Source organism: Phycodurus eques, chromosome 6 (assembly GCF_024500275.1).
Source record: "Phycodurus eques isolate BA_2022a chromosome 6, UOR_Pequ_1.1, whole genome shotgun sequence".
Classification (NCBI taxonomy): Eukaryota; Metazoa; Chordata; class Actinopteri; order Syngnathiformes; family Syngnathidae; genus Phycodurus; species Phycodurus eques.
Genome location: NC_084530.1, coordinates 16,179,815 through 16,199,632, shown reverse-complemented (window position 1 = coordinate 16,199,632; position 19,818 = coordinate 16,179,815). Strand labels below are relative to the sequence as shown.

General features: G+C 40.1%; 1 protein-coding gene across 1 annotated transcript; it reads right to left on the bottom strand.

Annotated features, from left to right (window-relative positions):
* Window positions 1-2,593: 2,593 nt before the first annotated feature.
* LOC133403716 (multidrug and toxin extrusion protein 1-like) lies at window positions 2,594-18,273 on the bottom strand. Its single transcript, XM_061678894.1, has 17 exons — window positions 18,109-18,273; window positions 17,322-17,459; window positions 14,617-14,718; window positions 10,846-10,914; window positions 10,476-10,624; window positions 9,359-9,401; window positions 9,212-9,256; window positions 9,021-9,118; window positions 8,697-8,794; window positions 8,067-8,248; window positions 6,031-6,139; window positions 4,783-4,858; window positions 4,350-4,419; window positions 4,137-4,269; window positions 3,947-4,041; window positions 3,796-3,862; window positions 2,594-2,970 (listed from the first exon to the last, which is right to left on the bottom strand). The coding sequence occupies exons 1-17, from the start codon at window positions 18,271-18,273 to the stop codon at window positions 2,744-2,746; spliced, it is 1,866 nt and encodes a 621-aa protein (XP_061534878.1). The 3' UTR covers window positions 2,594-2,743.
* Window positions 18,274-19,818: the final 1,545 nt, after the last annotated feature.

Here is a 19,818-nt window from a genome sequence, read left to right as displayed (position 1 = left end):
TTCGACCGAAGTCAGCTGTGACTCGCCCCATGACCATGAACAGGATAAGCGGTGTTGAGAATGGATATATATATATATATATATATATATATATATATATATATATACACACACTTTTTCTCTTACACCTTATTGTAGCTTTGTTCGATCTGTCCCAAAACTATTTCAATCTTTGTTAGCTCTTTGTAAAATTTTGATTAAGTGTAAAGATACTCTAAAAGATATACTCAATGTGATTTACAGTAAAGGCCTTTTTAAACAGCAAAAGTTACTGAATGTGAGCTTCGATAATAATTAGGATTTTATTGATGAAAATTATCATGACAATATTTTATTTATCAAAAGAAACTTCCAAATTATTGTGCACAATAGGTCGTAAAGAATTTGAAATTATCAGTAATATTTAGTTGTATATCTCCTTATTGGGGGCAATTGGTGGGCACAAGCCAGTGCAAACTGTAGGCCGGTCCCAAGCCCGGATAAATGCAGAGGGCTGCGTCAGGAAGGGCATCCGGCTTAAAACTTGGTCAAACAAATTTGAGCGTTTATTCCAATAATTCCATACTGGATCAGTCGTGGCCCGCGATAACGTCGGCCACCGGCGCCGTTGACCTGCAGGGTGCCGGTGGAAATTCAGCTACTGTAGGTCGAAGACGAAGGAGAGGTGGAAACTGGGTTCTTAGGCAGATCGAGAAGAGGAAAGCACAAAGCCTAGAACTGAATGTGGGGACTTTGAATGTTAGGACTATGACAGGAAAAGCTCGGGAGTTGGTTGACGTGATGATTAGGAGAAAACTTGATATAGGGTATTGTGTGTCCAGGAGAGCTGGTGGAAAGGCACTAAGGCTAGAAGTTTAGGGGCAGGGTTCAAATTATTTTACAATGGTGTGGATGGGAAGAGAAATGGACTCGGGTTATTTTAAAGGAAGAGTTAGCTAACAATGTCTTGGAGGTGAAAAGAGTATCAGATTGAGTGATGCGTCTGAAACTTGAAATTGAGGGTGTTATGTATAATGTAATTAGTGGCTACCACAGGTAGGATGTGACTGAGAGGTGAAAGAGAAATTCTGGAAGGAACTAGACAAAGTAGTTCTGAGCATCCCAGACAGAGAGTTGTGATTGGTGCAGATTATAATGGACATGTTGGTGATGGAAACAAAGGTGAAGAATAAGTGATGAGTAAATTTGGCATCCAGGAAAGGAACTTGGAGGGACAGATGGTGGTAGACTTTGCAAAAAGGATGGAAATGGCTGTAGTGAACACTTTCAGAAGAGGCAGAAACATAGGGTGACCTGCAAGAGCGAAGGTAGAAGCACGCAGGTTGTGCGGCTTTTTGAGAAGAGGTGAGACAGGCTATTATTATTGGAAAGAGTAGTGGAGGCTAAACAGAAGTGAGTATTTGCGAGCAATAGTATGGTTTCAAGCCGAGAAAGAGTACCACAGATGGTTTATTTGCCTTGAGGGTGTTGATGGAAAAGTCCAGAGAAGGTGAGAAGGAGCTACATTCTCTCTTTGTAGATCTAGAGAAAGTCTATGGCAGAGAGGAACTATGGTACTGCATGCGGACGTCTGGAGTGGCAGAGAAGTATGTTAGAATAATACAGGACATGTATGAGGACAGCAGAACAGTGGTGAGGTGTCCTGTAGGTGTGACAGAGGAGTTTAAGGTGGAGGTGGGACTGCATCAGGGATCACCCCTGAGCCCCTTCCTGTTTGCAGTGACGATGGATAGGCTGACAGATGAGGTTAGACTGGAATCCCCATGGACCATGATGTTCGCAGATGACATTGTGATCTGCATTGAAAGCAGGGAGCAGGTGGAGGAACAGTTAGAAAGGTGGAGCATGCACTGGAAATGAGAGGAATGACGATTAGTCGAAGTAAGACAGAATATATGTGCATGACTGAGAGGGGTGGTGGGGGAAGAGTGAGGCTACAAGGAGAAGAGCTAGTCAGAGTGGAGGACTTTAAATACTTGGGGTCAACAGTCCAGAGCAATTGTGAGTGTGGTAAGGAAATGAAGAAACGGGTCCAAGCAGGTTGGAACGGGTGGCGGAAGGTGACAGGTGTGTTATGTGACAGAAGAGTTTCTGCTAGGATGAAGGGCAAAGTTTATAAGACAGTGGTGAGGCCATCCACGATGTACGGATTAGAGACAGCGGCAGTGAAGAGACAACAGGAAGCAGATCTGGATCCCCTCGTCGAGATCATCTTTTAACTTTCTCATCCATTGAATTTGCAAGTCGATGGATCGTTTGTGTCTGAATCTCATTTGAGGATGCGAGGATTGCCTTCTCTAGCTGCTGCATACTGCCGTCCTCCCCCACACAGAGCTTGATTGTCTTTTCTTTCTCAGTATCCTTGATTCACAGTGTTTTTTTTTTTTTTATAAGCTCCACCTTCCTACACGGTCTGACGATACTTGTCACTGCATGGCTTTTCAGTCACTATTGATGCAATCACTGGTCCTTCAATATGTCAATCATGAAACATGAAAACAAGTTCAAAGGCCCAAAATTAACATTATTAAGTAATTACTGAATGAACCTGATACAATACATAGTGATAGCTTCTACATACTTATTTGTACATTTATGACAGTGGGTCTCATCGTGATGATTTTACTCAAGACATAAGCGATTACTTTATATTAGAGCAACTAATGAGGAACTTTGCTCTTTCACCACTGTTGGCTACTCCAGTGTTCACTTGATGACGGTTAGTTACAAACCAACCCAAGACTCATTGCAGCAGTTTGACAAGGAAGTGACTGGCAAAGAGTCCAGCTACAAAGATGACAACCAAGGAAAGTAAAACTAAGCCACGCTGTAAGAGCAGCTGTGTTAATGTGAGAGTATCTCCGACGATGGTGGTCGCAGTTTCATACTGGTCTGGAATGTCTTGGTCCTGTGCAGCGCTCTCAAGCCTGGGTGTAGTGGCAAGAACCGGGGCCTGGTTGGTTTTTGAGTCTAAAAATGTAACAATAAAATGTGAGTTATACTAAAACTTGACAAAAACATTTATTTCAGTTTGTGACAAAATATTCATATTACGATATATCACACTGTAATCTCTCACTATATGGTACAGTATTGACACTCGAGGATCAGATATTGCTGTTCAACGTCCAAGTATGTGTACTTGCAACTTAATGTTGAATTTGAGTTTTTAAAGTGATCTTAGAATCTCTGTGTTTTCTGTCTAACAACAATATGTGATTTCTTTTTTTACTCACTATTGAAAAATCATTAATTAAACATAAACAGCATTTGATTGGACTATCCATGTATCCATTTTCTGTACCGCTTGTCCTCACAAGGGTCGTGTGCATGCTGGAGCCTATCCCAGCTATCTTTTGGTGAGAGGCGGGGTACACTCTGAACCCGTTGCCAGCCGATCGCAGGCCACATATAAACAAACAACCATTCGCACTCACATTCACACCTACGGGCAATTTAGAATCTTCAATCAACCTACCATGCATGTTTTTGGGATGTGGGAGGAAACCGGTGTACCTGGAGAAAACCCATGAAGGCATGGGGAGAACACACAAACTCCACACAGGCGAGGCCGGATTTGAACCTCCGTCCTCAGAACTGGGAGGCAGATGTGCTAACCAGTTGGTCACCGTGCCGCTTGAGCGGACTAATATTGTAGAAATATTGGGAGACAGTATTTTTGTGTATACTGAATGTGCAAGAATACTTTGCATAATGCTGTATGGTGACATGGTTGTTGCTGGAATAATGTCGTGCTATGAAATTCCCACCGCTAGTTCATAAACTTGGACTTGCCTGACTTGCAATCTTCCATCTTGATCATGTCTTCAAAAGTGACCTGGACCCCTGCTCTAATTTTAGCCTGATCAGAGATATTCAAAAATGTTAAACTCAAAATCGCTTGAATTACATCACACGTGTGATTTCATGGAAATTAGTTACACACCTCTTCGGCAGCCTTTTTCCAATCAAGTTTGTACAAATATACCAGGAAGAAAATGGCCTGCATTAACACACAGATGGTAAGTCCTGTCCAAAGTCCTGTTCAAGAAACAACAGCAGCGTTCCTGAATCTCATATGACAAATTGTGATTGCAGATCATATACGTCAGTCCATTATAACGGTTGCTTCTTACCAACGATACCCATTTGTGCTGCAAAGGTTAAGGACACACCAATGGGAAAGCCAATGAAGTAGTGTCCCACCAGGTTACACAGAGCACCGACCTTTGGTCTTCCAACCCCTCGGATGACACCTCCACTGACACCCTGTAGTGAGTGTTGCAGTTTTATACAAAGAAGAACATTTTAAAGTTCTCCTAAAATGTCATAAAAAAACTCATTCTCACCGCGACAGCATCAGAAAGATGCATGAAGACGAAAATAATCAAGACATCAGCAGCCCTTCCCAAAATGTCTCTGAAGGACAGGTAAAATTATTAAACTAATATAGATACAATATGGATACTCAAGTTAGAGAAGAGCAAGAAGCCCTGTGAGGTGCAGACATGTAAACAAACGCCAGTGTCGCTCACAGTTATGACTAAAGAAAAGATCCTTCAAAATTTCTTCACAAGCCACAGTCTGAGTTTGAGATCTTTGTCATTTGTTTCCACTTGCACACTTGTTTACATTGTGGTTGAGATCAATGGACAAACAATTGGGTGATGTGAAAAACAACTGACGTGGTTGCACAGAATAAGAATTATTTCAGCCATATTGATGTGACTACACTGAAGGCCGGAGCTGAGCTTATATAAAACGAATATTATTATAACTCACTTTTCTGTGGTGAAAATGTAGCCGATTACATTCCTGGAAAGGGTGATGCTTGTTCCAACAAAACAGGCCACTATGACTGCAATGGGAAAGAGACAGAATGAGTAATAGTAACACATAATGTTACAATAAAGTAATCTGATCAAGGGTAACACAACCTGAAAACATGTCCTAAATGTATTAGTGTTGTGAAGGTGCTCACTGATAGAATGATCAAACGTCTTTCCTATTCCTCTTTTTATAGAAGCCGTTTAGTCAGCAAGCTAGCTGGATCATAATTAACGTTACCTTGGCTGGTTGATTTTTAGTGGGACAAAATCATGATATTGCAATATATCCAGGAGTAATCGCACTGTGCACTGAAACAATCAAGTCCTCTAATGTTGAGGGCTGCTGATCAGAGCAAGATGGTTGGTGTTAGTCTTGCCCGAATTTTGGCCTCAAAGGTTCTGGCAAACTGCCTTGACACCCCAAGAGATGGTAAGCCTGCTGTTCTAAACTGACGATATACACCACTCACAAAAGGTTAGGGATATTTGGCTTGCTGGTCAAATTTCAGGTTGAACCTAAAATGCACGATAACCTTTACAGGTGAACCTAATTTGACCTTCTCTAAACTTTTGTATGTCCAACTGTTCAATGTTTCAGTACTTTTTGCACAACTTACTGTTCTCCAACAAGTAGCTGAATGTCAACATTCACAACAGGTGTTTGAGCCATGAATGTTTCCAAGAACTTCCATTTTCTATGCCTTTCAGGCTTTGGATGTGGTGGGACTGTCATGATTGTAGCATGGATCAGGGACAATACCTCTGCATTGGCAAACTGTGATGGTATTCCCCCTGGGAATGTATAGAACTGCAGGTGTTCAGACTCTTGTTACTCTATATGTGAGTGCTGGAGAACAGAGTCAACCATCAGTTGAACCTCAACTTCATTCCAGGAGGTGTAATGTGGAATTTCATCACAGTTGTGCAACACTACACTCGCTTTATGCTCTCATTGGCCCAACCAGTCCATATGAGCTTTGTGGACTTTGAAAAGGTATTTGACTGTCCCACTCAGTATTTTCTTATCCTTGCCGCTACCTGCCAGTTCAGTTACCCACCTACTACATGTCATGTGGTACAATCTAAAATTTAGCAGTGTCTACTGTTTTTTTTTAACCTTATCTTTGTTATTTAACAAATGTAAATTTACTGCTACCTATTTGTATTTACCACAATGAAGCGCAATCATAAGGTCTCTTACATGCACAGATGATGGAAACTTTGCTAGATATCTTAGCTTGCTCAAAGTTTCCTGCACCAAGAGCATTCCCTACTCGAACACTAGCAGCAGCAGAAATTCCAAGTGGGAACTGCAAAAATAGAATGTATAGAAAAATATATGAGTCATTCAGAATTCCATGAAATAAAATTGTTTATATCAGGGTGTGGCCAACACAAGGTTAATGAGACGCATACTCTTTGGCTGCCCCTGTGTGGCTCGTAGCTCATCATCCAAATGTATATCCAATAGTATATTTTTAAGAGCGAGCCTGTTTCCTACTCCAGACTTCTGTGTTGCGTTTTAAGGTTTCAAACCATCATTTCAGCTTACTTCACACTGATATTAAGGGATGTTGCGAGCCCAATGTAAACATGTTAAACACTCACTCTGAAAAACAGGCTCGTTTTCTTCACTGAACTTTGCGGGCCGACATCATAAATGTTAAACCTGTTCAATATTTTCAAAAGCAAATCCTTCTATGAATGAACACCAATGTTGGCCAAGCCAAGGACTCGATTGTTATTATGACATGAAATAGAATGATAGCCAATCCGATATGTGCGCAAACTCCTTCCGCATTCAGCAAACCAGGTAAAAGCACTTTCTCCTCGCTTGGGTGAATGGGGAAGGGGACCGTTTCAAAGCACCAGCAGGAACTTTAAATGTCTACAATGTCTTTTTTAAACACTAAATATCACCACAGAAGTATGTACACCTACGATAGATATATTCTATAAATAAATGATATCCTGTACGTGCATTTAGCTTTTGTCCGAAGACACCAGCCATAAAGAAAACCAAATTGTAGCAAGCTCAGCTTCAAACAATCATGTAATCAATGCTAGTTATGATCGTTAGCATATCATACACAGGAAGTCAGCTACCCTGTGTTCCGTGTTGAGTCACGGGACGCTCCGCATATAGCGGATTAGGAAGCGACCTGAAACTCACACTGTTGCCGTAAACAAAAAGAGGCGCAACTGGTTGTGTTGAGTGTTTCTATGCATTTCCCATGTTATTCACCGCAATCTCGTTGCTAGATAAGCTAGCAGTTAGCCTAGCTCCTTCTATTTTTTTATTTTTCTACTATGCCACAGGGACAAAACTCATGGCCCGGGGACCCGATCCAGCCCGCCGCATCATTTTATTTGGCCCGTGGAAAGCAAATCACGTGCGTCGACTTCATGTCTCCATCTTGAACCAAAATTGCGGATTGTCTTCACTTTTAATAACATTGATATATTGCAAGCAATTCTTTGTTAGCAATCCCGCTTTTCAAATAAATTGAATAATAGTTGAACATTTTTTTTTTTTTTTTTTTTTACTGGCTTCTGATTTCAAAACTAGTTATCCGTCCATTTGTTGTTTATATGTAATAATATTAGGCGATCATACATGTACATGGGTTCACAGTAGGGCTGTTGCATACCACTTTTTTGTTTAGACTGATACCAGTACAAGTATTCACTCTTGAGTACTCACTCATACCGAGTACCCATTATCAATACCACTAGTACTTTTGATACATAAAATTCCATGTAACACAATGACAGATAATTGTGAACAAAGACCTTTCTTTTTTACTGACGCTCATGATGATTCCCGATGTGTCAAACCGCAGTGTAGCGGCAACTCCTGGCGAGGTGGCCTTACTCGATGTCAGATTTCTTTGCCTTAAATATCTACACTGTCATGAGTTTAAAAATTAACCTTTTTTTTTGTTAAATGTGAGAGACCCCACACTGACGAGAAAATAAAATCACTTGCTCTTGTAGTGTACTTGAAATGACTAACAGAACGCACATCACGATGGATGATGTTACCCAAGTGTATTTTACTGTAGGTAGATTGGGCAGGTGTACTATTGTGTCCGCCATTGCCAGATACTGTTATTGATAACAGTATATTGCTATACTGTTATACCATACAGGCATCCATATGTTGTGTGGCTCCCCGTGCTCATGATGTTGATCAAGTTGGCCACCCCTGATTTAGATTCATTTGATTTCAGTTACCATGTAAGCTACAACTGTCAGCTGATATGCAATGGACTGGGCTCCCAGCTCAGCTTCACTAATTATACCAGCAATGAATCCTCCCACTTCAAACAGCCACCACTCCAGACAAAGCATGAGCATGCTCGGGATGGCCAGCTTGATAAAGGGTCCCCACTCTTTTAAACAGTCTAGTGACCAGCCTGTAGATCAAAGAGCTGTCAGTCAAGCCATATATTAAAAACATCAACACATGACTTTCACAAGAATATATGTTATCATGTTTAAGCACTATCATTCACCTATCAAGTTGAGCACTCAAATGCATTAAAATGAAACAAGCCCAGAAAGTAATCACTGAATATGTTTAATACGGTAAACAATCTTTGGTAAACTGTAAGCAAAATATTACATAATTTGTAGTGCTTCTTGATAGACAAATAATGAAACCGATAGTCATCACCTCGTATCTGTTGCATTATTTAGCTACAGAGTGTAACCAATTTTGTTAAAAGATTACACATTGGACCTTCACCACAACGGTACTGCAACTTTGAATGAAATAGTGCAACTGGAGAGGAAAATGAATATTAAAGGAACACTAATCATTCATTCATCATCCAGTTTAGGGTGAGTGAGAGGGCAACTGACCTCCCCATGTGGCCTTGTGCAACCCCTTCAAGTTAATATAAACAAATAAGACCACAGCCAACACGTACTGTGAGATTGAATTTGCTGCAGCAGAGCCACTAGAACATAGACAAACACAGCATGTTTTAAACACAGCAAAAAACACTATAGAACATTTGTTTCAGATTAACTATTCCCTTTCTAACAAGTGGTCTTAATCAAGAAACTACTTTATTGGCCTAGAGTTTTAAAATATCTTCACTGTACTGGCAAAACACATTCGGGCTATCTTTGTTTTCTAAAATAAAATGAAAAATTATATTAAAATGATTCAGGAAAACTTACGCAACTCCCAAATGCAGAAGATGGAGGAAGATGTAATTGATTAATGCATTTAAGATGTTTCCAATTACACCAGTTATGACCTGTGGCCAAATAATTCCCTGCAAAAAAATAAACAACAGAAAACATATGCTGGTATTAATTAACTTGTTATTTATATGTGCGTGAATAACTTTCATATCAGTGATGATGACCTGATTTTGAAGATATCTCCCTTGCAGTTGGTACATGAATGCTGCCTGAAGGGGGAAATGATAATCTTACACGGCAGAAGCACACACAAAAATATATTTATTTTTAATTCAAGTAACTCATGCATACAAAGACAAATGTGAACTCACCGGCAGAGAAGGCATGGCGATCTTCACATAAAGTTGCGACAGACTATGTAACACACAAATAGCCATGTCAAATTGTGCGAACAAATCTATCTATCTAGCTATCTAGCTAGCTAGCTACCTCTCTCTCTCTCTCTCTTTGTAAACATGACATAGACATGTGAAGATACTGTATGAGCTAAGTTAAAAGTCCTGTTTGGGACTGTGATTTTTAAATAGGTAAATTGGTTTGTTTTGCTAGTGAATAATTTTGAAAATAGTGTCAATAATCGTAAATGATACTTTTATATGGTGGTGGTACACTTAAGCAATCATTTATAAATGTAAGTTAATCATATGGTTGTGGTAATGCTCAAAATAAGCGATTTTCCCAGGGAAAGAGGGTTAGGAGTCCTCACTATTAAAGCTGGCCCCTCTGAGTCGAACAAATGATCAAATTAAAGTAAAGCATTTGTTTTTTTGTTTTGTTTTTTAAATTTAATTTACCTGTTTTTTTATGCTACTGCTGCGGACAAAGTTTTTGTTCACTGTAGCATATTTTGCAAATATCATATCTCAAGTCATTGTCAATCGAAACTTATGGTATGCCATGCTCTTGCTGTACCTCCTCAAAAAATGGTGCGACCAAATCACGTGCTGGTGCAATCAACAGAAAAAGTTGGTTGCACCAGTGCTACTAGCGCGAAAGTTAGTGCAGAGCCCTGGAACAATCTAACGCTTGGTGAATTCTGCTTTACAATGATAGTAAGAGCCGAGGAGCAAAACGCTACGTCGCTATAAACGCTTGGCAGTGACAAGATGCCGAGATATCGCCAACAAGCAATTAGAGTAAAGCTCTTCTCTATATTCAAATTAAAGAGAACAATGATCCAATCAGAGCAATGCTTATTTACAAATCAAATATAAGTTAGAAAGCAAGCTGTCTCATCTGCCAGGCATTTCATACCAAACAGAATAGCTTGAAAAAGGGCATCCTGGCATCCAAATGATCTTGCAAACCCAATAAAAGGAAATCCAAGATTATATTTTGTTAAAAAAGAGTTGTGGAAATATTATATGAGAGCAATAGCCTCTCCAAAAATATCATGACCAAGATGCTGAAGGTTGAATAATGACTTACCTGGCCACCTCTGGGCTCTGTTTGGCAACGAGTAGAAGCGGTTCAGTGTTGATGAGAACAGCCCAGCAGGGGAAACAAGCCAGCAGTAGAATCAGAACCCCCCTCTGGAGGATCACCCCCACACGCTTCAGGTTTCCGCTCCCAAAGGTCTACACAAAGGCAGAATCAAATAAGCAGTGTTAGGAAACACCAAAAGCACACCAATAATTACAAGTTTGATACTGTAGATGAAAGGTAAACTAACTTGATACAAAAGTTCATTGTTGCACTGTTTGTAAATGGACCCCAGATAATCTGAGAGCCCAGTCAAAGTAGTTCTGTTTCAATAATATAAATAAACTAAAAGTACAGCCTTCGTTGAGGACACTACCTGAGAAATGAGGGTATCACAAGTTAATGACAATCCAGTCCCAATGGAAAGACCAGTCACATTAACCACCTGTAATTCAAGAGACATTGTCAATGAAACACGTAGATTCAGTACTTTGCTGACATGTTGTCTTATTGTCATAGCTAAATATTAAATGGTAGGATCGAAGTTGGTGGCAAAAAACAACAACAACAACAACAGAGGTATTACTTATGGACCAAAAAGCCATTACATTTTGTTGAAGATCTGGATGAAAGTGCAAATATCGTAATGGATTTGCCCATTTAATTTCCAGTCCACTCCTCATAATCATAATGGCATCGCCTGTCTGCTCGTCTTCCTTCAAGAAAATTGCAATTTGTCTTTGAGCCAACCTAGAACACCGTGGAGGAGCACAATGATGGTAAATACCTCTAAATCAAAGTGTAGGAAAGCAGAACGTAAGTGGAGAAAAACTAAACTCCAAATTGACTATGACCTCTACAGACAGTCTTTGTAATTTTAACCAAGAGTTAGTCAGGGCTAGACAGCAACACTTTTCTGAAATCATCAGTAGGAAATTTCAACAATGTTTGCTGTGGTTGACAAGCTCACAACCCCCCGAATCAGATAGCTCCATAACTAACAGCTGATAAATGCAATGAGTTTGCTTGTTATTTTAGTGAAACAATACAGTCAATCAGGTTAAATATCAGCACAAATCACCAAAATGATAAAATGATACTACATCTGAAGCCACCCAGGAAAAACTCTATTACCATGTCAGAATTTGATACAGTTGACCAAAACACTGTCGCGAAAACGGTTCAGCAGCTGAAACCATAAACGAGCTGTCTTGACTCAATACCATCTGACTTTTTCAAAGCTATTGCAAAGTCTGTGCTAGCTGATTTGCAGCAAATAATCAATTGCTCACTTCAGTCAGGCGAGTTTGCTAAAACTCTTAAAGTAGCTGCCATTAAGCCTCTTCTAAAAAATAGAACGCTGGACCCTTCCATGTTGGCAAGCTATAGACCCATCTCAAATCTCCCCTTCATAGCCAAGATTGTTGAGAAGGTTATTTTCTTTTCTTTTTTTTTGACAATTTCAATCAGGTTTCCGAACTCATCACAGTATGGAATCTGCTCTTAAGTGCTAAATGATATAAGGTTGAATATTGATTCAGGAAAGGTGTCAATTCTGGTCTTGTTAGAGCTCAGTGTGGCTTTTGATACGGTAGATCATAATGTACTGCTGAACAGGTTGGAAACGTGGGTAGGACTAAATGGAACAGTCCTTAAATGGTTCAGGTCCTACCTGGAGGAAAGGAGTTATTTTGTAACCATTGGAAGTCTTCAATCTCATCAAATGGCAATGACCTATGGGGTCCCTCAAGGGTCAGTTCTTGGACCCCTCCTGTTCAGCCTGTATATGCTACCCTTGAGTCAAATTTTTCGGAACTTTAATGTTGACCATCATAGTTATGCAGATGACACACAGTTATATCTAGCAGTGCCTCCAGATGACTACAGTTAAATTGAGGTATTGTGTCACTGTTTAAAACAGACAAATAATTGGATGAGCCAAAACTTTCTTCAATTAAACCACAACAAAACTGAGATCATTGTTTTTGCCAGTGAAGAAAAGAGGATTGCTGTTCGTAAATACCTGGAGTCACTGTCTTTAAAAACCAAAGACGAAGTCCGAAACCTTGCTGTACTGATAGATTCCGACCTGACTTTCAACAGTCATAGCAAATCAATTCCTAAAACTCCCTTCTGCCATCTGAAGAACATGTCCAGAGTGAATGTTTGCATGTGTCAAGCAGACCAGGAGAAGCTCATCCATGCTTTTATCTCAAGTAGACTTGACTATTGTAATGGTCTTCTGACTGGACTCCCCAAAAGAGTGTTAAACAGCTGCAGCTCATTCAGAATGGTGCAGCTTGGGTTCTGACCAGAACAAAGAGGTCAGAGCATATTACTCATATTCTAAAGTCTTTACACTGGCTCCCAGTCAGCTTCAGAATAGATTTAAAAGTTTTAAAGTTCTGCTACTGGTCTATAAATCACTAAATGGTTTAGGTCCTGAATACATGAAAAAAATGCTCATGGAATATAAACCCAGTAGGGCTCTGACATCGAAAGCAAAGCAAACATGGTGAAGCAGCATTTAGCTATTATGCTGCACACAAATGGAATACGTTGCCAACAGAAGTGACGTCAGCCCCAAATGTGAATGTTTGTAAGTCCAGGTTAAAACCTCTTCATTTTTCTCATGCTTTTTAGAGCATTTCATGTCTGTGACATAGTCTCATCAAAATACCCAAAGGACCCTAAGGACAAAGGATTATATTTTATTTCCTGTTATTTTTGCGGCGCTGAAATTGGGCTGTTTTGAGACGGTCCGCGCCCCATACCTTACAGCAGGGGTGTCAAACTCAAATTCACGGTTCTCCAAAATAAAAAATTGGGACAACGTCGCGGGCCAAACTCAATATTTAATGAAAAATCACCGCGATGTGCTTGTTTCCCTTCTCTGCAGAAATGTAGCGTTAAAGTTTATCATATGGCAACAAACTTAAATTTTGCTTAAACACTGAATCTGGAATAAACTAATTTTAATAGTATAAACACGAGAAATCAAATTTGCGATAAAAGACATCCGTGGTATTTGTTTGTTGTTTTGTATTTAAATAGATAACATTAATTATTCTGTTTCTCCATCTTCTATTTATCTATCTCCAACTACCTTTCTTTTTGATGGAAATCTTTTTCAAAGGCCAACAACAAAACAACTATTAACAGTGCCTCCCTAAGAATTTAAAAAGGGCATTAAAACAAACTATTCAATTATGTTATATTCTTTGTTAAAAGCCACCTTGCTCCGCACATGACAAACAGGTCTGTCTTTTACTTTAGTGAACAGACAATGTGCCTCCCACCTGTCTTGGAAGTTAACTGTTTTCCATCTTTCGTTTGTCGATTTTTGGGAAGGGGAAGTGTAAATTTGCTCGAGGAGACTGGTAGCATAGTTGCTAACAACTGCAACAGAAAGGGAAGGGGCGCTCGCCGGTCTAGACTGATGGGCCAAAAGACTAGCAAAGGATTCTGGGATTTGTAATATTAGTGGCGCATGTGCTATATACTGGCGGGCCAGCTCTAATACACATTTGATATGGTCTTGCGGGCCAAATATAATTACATCGTTGGCCAAATTTGGCCCCTAGGCCTGAGTGTGACATAAATGCCTTACAGCTTTCATTGCCATGACGACCGGGGCTGAGCTACACCATTGCGACGAGGCAAGCGGAAACCTGTTCTCAAGCAACCCAGAATCTGAAGAAAGCGAGCCCCCAGATAGAGCAAGGAAAAACATAATTTGTATTTTCACTCATGAAGGCAGCACTTCATCACCAAGTCACCGAATTACACTTGTAAATAGAAGTCTACATGCTAGTCTTCCAGCATGGTGGGGTCAAATAATGTGAATATTTTTTATATATATATATATTTAACTTCATATTCAAGAGAGACGTTCATGATAACATCCACATCCAGTTTGCATGATTCACTGTTTACAATTTGCTATTGTTCTTTTTGTGGCTTTTCTGGAAATTCATTTGGTCAGGCAATAAGTTGCCATACTTTTAAATTGTAGAGCACCAAATGTTGCTTTTGCCCTTGACAGCCTGTGAATGCAGTTTTTCCACCCGTGAGCGTGAGTTAAAATGTCGACATATTTTCAGACACAACCTGTATTGATCATAGACAATTAAGCAAATATACTTACGGCAATTGATAATGATACAGCTGCAAGTTCTGTTTTACCCAGATGCCCACAGAACACCGTGCTGACGATACTGATCATGAAGATCATCATCTGGGAAATGACCTGGAGTAGAAAAACAAAAACAAGACCCTTACTTGTTTTACTTTTTATTCAAAGGCATAATGTTATCCTAAAACACACATTAGATCATTAGCTATAGGTGGTGAAAAGTGACACAAATATTCAGTAATTATGTAAATTGTGGGACCAAAAGCAAAATGGTACCAACTGCGATGTTCAGACTCTGCTCATGACCTCTGTAAAAAATATCTATATTTTATAATGTACTGATATTTGCTTGGGGAAAGGTTGATCTTAAATGGTGGGACTGTGTGGGCATCGATTCTCCTCAGACGGTGTCACTGGGAAACAAAGAATGCTGTATTTTTGTCTAGCAGATCTCCAGGGTTAGTATCTTTTTTGAAAACGTTAATCAATGACCTCGTTAAGTCTAAAGTTCGTAAAATGAGTTTGGGAGTTAATGCCTTCAACTCAAGTGCATTACAAGCTTTTTTTGTACTTTACTAAAAATATATGTGATTATTAATATTATTGTATATTTAACAATGACAGTGTATACACTTGTAATCCGCTTTTCTGACATTATTTAATTGACAGCCCATCAGTTTCACCTAGTGTGGCAGAATTACAGGGTGTCTTCAAAGTCTCTATACAATAATAATTGAAAATAATAATAAATCACAAAAGAAATTGATGAGATATGTTTATCAGACTTGTGCTATTTACTCAGTTGGTACGTTTTTACACATTGCATTTGTGTATTTGAGGTACCCTGTTGATGAAATAAGTTCTGTTAACAACTCCAAAAGAATGGCTACTCTTCGAGAAAGAAATCAAAGCATGTATCATTTGCTCTTACCATTTTCAGTTGAGAAATGAAAAAACAAAAACATTTAAAAAGATGACTATTTGTTTTCTAATCTAACACAAAAAAGGGGGGGGGGGGAGAATGCCAGATTTTTATAATTTAGGCTCTGATCAAAAATACAAATGGAAGAAGGACTGGAGTCGATTTTAATATTTAATCAGTCAGGTTTACGTGACCTGGAACTTTGCACTATTACAAATGAAAAAAAATATGTTGGTTTAATTGTTAGCTGCTTGTTAGCTGTCACAATCAGCCGGGACCACGGCCACCAAATGAACACTCCATCGGACGTACTACATCGAGGACAAACAAGTTTGAATCATTGTTGTAATCGGCTTCATGCATTACGACACAAAAGAAATGTTTTTACCACTCTTTGAGACACATCAATTCAACACCGTTATTTTTGGTCTTCGCTTAACTGCCGTGTGCAGCGAACCGTTGGTACTACTGTCTCTGTCTAGTTTGGGAATGTGGCCCCAGAAAAGTCAATACAGTGGAACCGTTTGTTCCCTGACCTGTACAGTACATGAAATCAGTTTTACCCATGGAATGCCATTAACCTATTCTAGCCGTAAAAAAAACAAAAACAAACACAATTTTATGTTGAGTGTTTGTAGGACAGAAAAATAGCACTGCATTTCTTAAAACATAAGAAAAGAGCATTTTAAGAAATAAACTGGTTTTATAAAGTGTAATTACAGCGTCTACTGGAGTATTCATGTGTTGGGTGTGTGCCTTGAAAGGGTATGGCCTTGTAAGTAATGTCAGGAGCTGGAGTTGCGTTTTTTTCACTTTGTGTATTTTATGATTTGCCCCATTCAATCATGAAAGGGGCTTCCTGCACATAACGGCGTGACATCACAGCCATTGCGGATAGTGCGCCATGAAATCTGTGGTAGCTTCAAAAGCACTTGAATTTGAATGATGATGTGCGCGTTGAAGCACGGCCACGTTCAATGGTGCTGTATGTCTTTCTTTTGGAAGGGAGCTCTATCTTTTTTAAGGCTGAAGACAATGTGTGTCTGACTGTGATAGTTAGTTTGGGCTAGTCTTCTAAACACGGTGTGTAGCCATTCAACACAGCCATTTTTCAAACCCAGAAAAGACCTAGCCATCTTTCTGGCAACGCGGACGATAACGTGCGAAGAGCCATTCGGAACTGTGGCTCTCCTTACAAGGGCTTTACAGTACTTTAAATGTTAACATTTTTTCCCACTTTTCTTGAGCAGTGTCATACCTGAAGCTCTCTTGTGCCTGTAATTTTGGCTGGCAGCACCAAGCGATGGCTTGTAGCTAAAAAAAAAACTCACAAGTTGGGGCACTCATACTCTTGCACAGTATGGTGCAGATTGACTGGGCAGAAGGAAAACATTACCAAACTGGCTCTCACTGCAGCAAAAACATATCTGATGACAGATGTAAGATATGAAAAGATCACAATGACGTTTCAAACATGTTTGCATTGACTTACGAGGTTTGTCAGAAAAGTTCCACGACTACTACTAATACTGTTAAGATATACAGTATTTCAAACCCACACTACAGACTACGGGGTTTTCCCTTTAATGTGGGCCAGACGATCAACCATCAATCACATCTGGAAAAAGATCCTGTTGTTTTTGCATCATTCAGTGCATGAGAAGAGCTGAGACTTGCGGCACGACAACTCGTCGCTGCTCGACCGTGACAACGTGCCTGCTCGCAACGCCCCCGAGCATCCGACCGTTCCTGGCTGAGAACAACATCGACGTGTTGGAGCTAACTCCCTACTCACCCGATCTGACGCTGTGTGATTTTCTCCCTCTTTCTTAAATTCAAAGGGGTCATCAAGGGGACCGCTTTGGAAGACGTGGATGACGTCAAGATTCCGGAAGAGTCCTTTCAGGAGTGCATGAAGGTGTGGCAGAGAAGGCTAGGAAATTGCATTAGACTCCACGGGGATTGATTGCTCTGAAGGGGAAAACGTGTAGTTGGGATTTAAAAAGATCTTGCAACACCATTTCTGGAACTTTTCTGACACAACAACAACAAAATGGCGGATAGTTCGAATGATGGCTTGTGGTCGTGCCATGGACTCATTATGGCAGCTAACATTAACATACATTTATTCATGCTTGCAGCCAAACTTCCGAGTCACTTCAAATTAAAATCATCTCAGTCCTATGACCTGTTAAAAGCTAATTACATAGTAATGTATCAATTTCATGTTTTTTTTTTTTTTTTTTTTTTTATTACCCATTGAAAATGGAAAGAATGAAAGAAACTTGATGAGTCTGTTGATCCGATTTTGTTTCAATAAACTACGATACGTTTTGTGCCTTTTCTTGAATAGCCATTTTTAGAGGTTGACTTAAGAGAACCACACACAAATGCAATGTGTGAACAACTTTCACAACAACGGAGTATATAGAACACATGTGATTAACATATTTTAAAAGATACCTTGTGGACAGATTATTATTGTATATTATGCAATTAACCTTAATTGCACAGCAGCCTACTGATAAAGGCGCCAATACAAGGAAAGCTGGTGCTGCGTTCACGACATCCGGCCATCTTACCACCGGTCCCGCGAGCTTGAGAACTTGAATGAGTTCAGTGCGGTAGTTGAGCGGGATGCTGTCGCGAATGCGTCCCAAACACGAGTCCCAAGAAGCCGTTTCCTTTGCCTCTGAATCTGCCTTTACCACCTCGGAATTTGTCAATGTCTTCACGTTGACGTCCATGATGATCAAGAGTGGGAGCTCTCATCAAGGTTACTTTGAAGCGTCCTTCGTGCAGTTTCAGTGACTGGTTTTGGATGTGGATTAGTTGCACTTGCTGTAGTCATTGGATGAGTCAGGAGAAGAGGGTGGACATGCGTTTATAAATCAAACCCCAAGTGAACCTGGAGCGCGGACGCAATATTCCCTCCCTCCTCCCTCCTGCTCACCCGGCGCGGTTACAAATTCACTGTCTCTGATGCACGTGGATGGTGCGTTCAGGACCCATCGTACGCAGACGCATCAGGACTTTAGTATTCACAGTTAAAATTCTGACACGATATGGAACTATCAAGGTGATTTGCTTTTTGCTTCGATAGGCTTCAATAGTTCCAAACTTATGCCCATTGTGAAAACCGAAACAGAATGAAATACGAACATAGGCATAATAACATCAGGCACATGAACACATAGTGGTGCTCAAGCACATGCCCTTTTGCCCTGGATGAAAAAAAAGTGCCATTTTTGCTGCTCCCCATTTTTCTTCTTTCATTAATGTTTTTTAAAAAAAAAACATAATTACCTTCTTTGTCAGCAATGCCACCGGATTATTGATGCTTTTGGATTTTTTGGTTCCCTTCTTCTGAACAATGACACGCTTCTTATGCTGCGGACATTCTCAGCGGCCCGTGGGTTGTGTTGCAAGATGTCACTAGAAAAAGGGGAGAAAAGGCCTCCTTGAGCAAGTGAGATTTATTTGGGGTTAATCAGAGGCATTTTAAATGGTGGCAGTTGAGTGTAGACTTCCATTTAACATGAGTTTGACCGTGATGAGTTTCGACAAATGAGAATATCAGGCTTCAAAACTTGTATAATAACGGCCACCTCTCGGCTCTGAGACGCTGTGGGCGTGTTGAATGAATGGATTTACCTCACGTAAATCACTCTCGTCTGCGTTGCCTTTTTTGACTCCTGTGTCTCCTTGTTCAGAATCAGAATCAGAATCATCTTTATTTGCCAAGTATGTCCAAAACACACAAGGAATTTGTCTCCGGTAGTTGGAGCCGCTCTAGTACAACAGACAGTCAATTTACAGAACACTTTGGAGACATAAAGACATTGACAAAAAACAATTGTGCAAAATGATGCAGAGTCCTCTAGCACTTAGAGCAGTTCGAATGACTAATATTGCAGTAGTCCGGTGCAATGACCATTGTGCAAAGGGCGCTGAGACTTCAAGGAGTGTATGCGGTTTAAAGTGACGAGTAGTGCGATCATCTGGGACAATGATGGTTGTGCAAATGTTACAGAGACTCCTCAATCAGTGTGCAAATGGAGCAGATGCTACTCTGGCATGAGTGGCCAGTATATGCAAATAGTGCAGCATGGCGAGACAACTACAGTGAGTGCACGAGTAATACATAATTGGCCCCACAGAAATGTGACAACGAACTCAAGTCAAAAAATTGCCAGTTTGTTGTAATGGAATTATAGGTTAGGTGTTTAAGAAGTTGATCGCAAGAGGGAAGAAGCTGTTGGAATGTCTACTAGTTCTAGTTTGCGTTGATC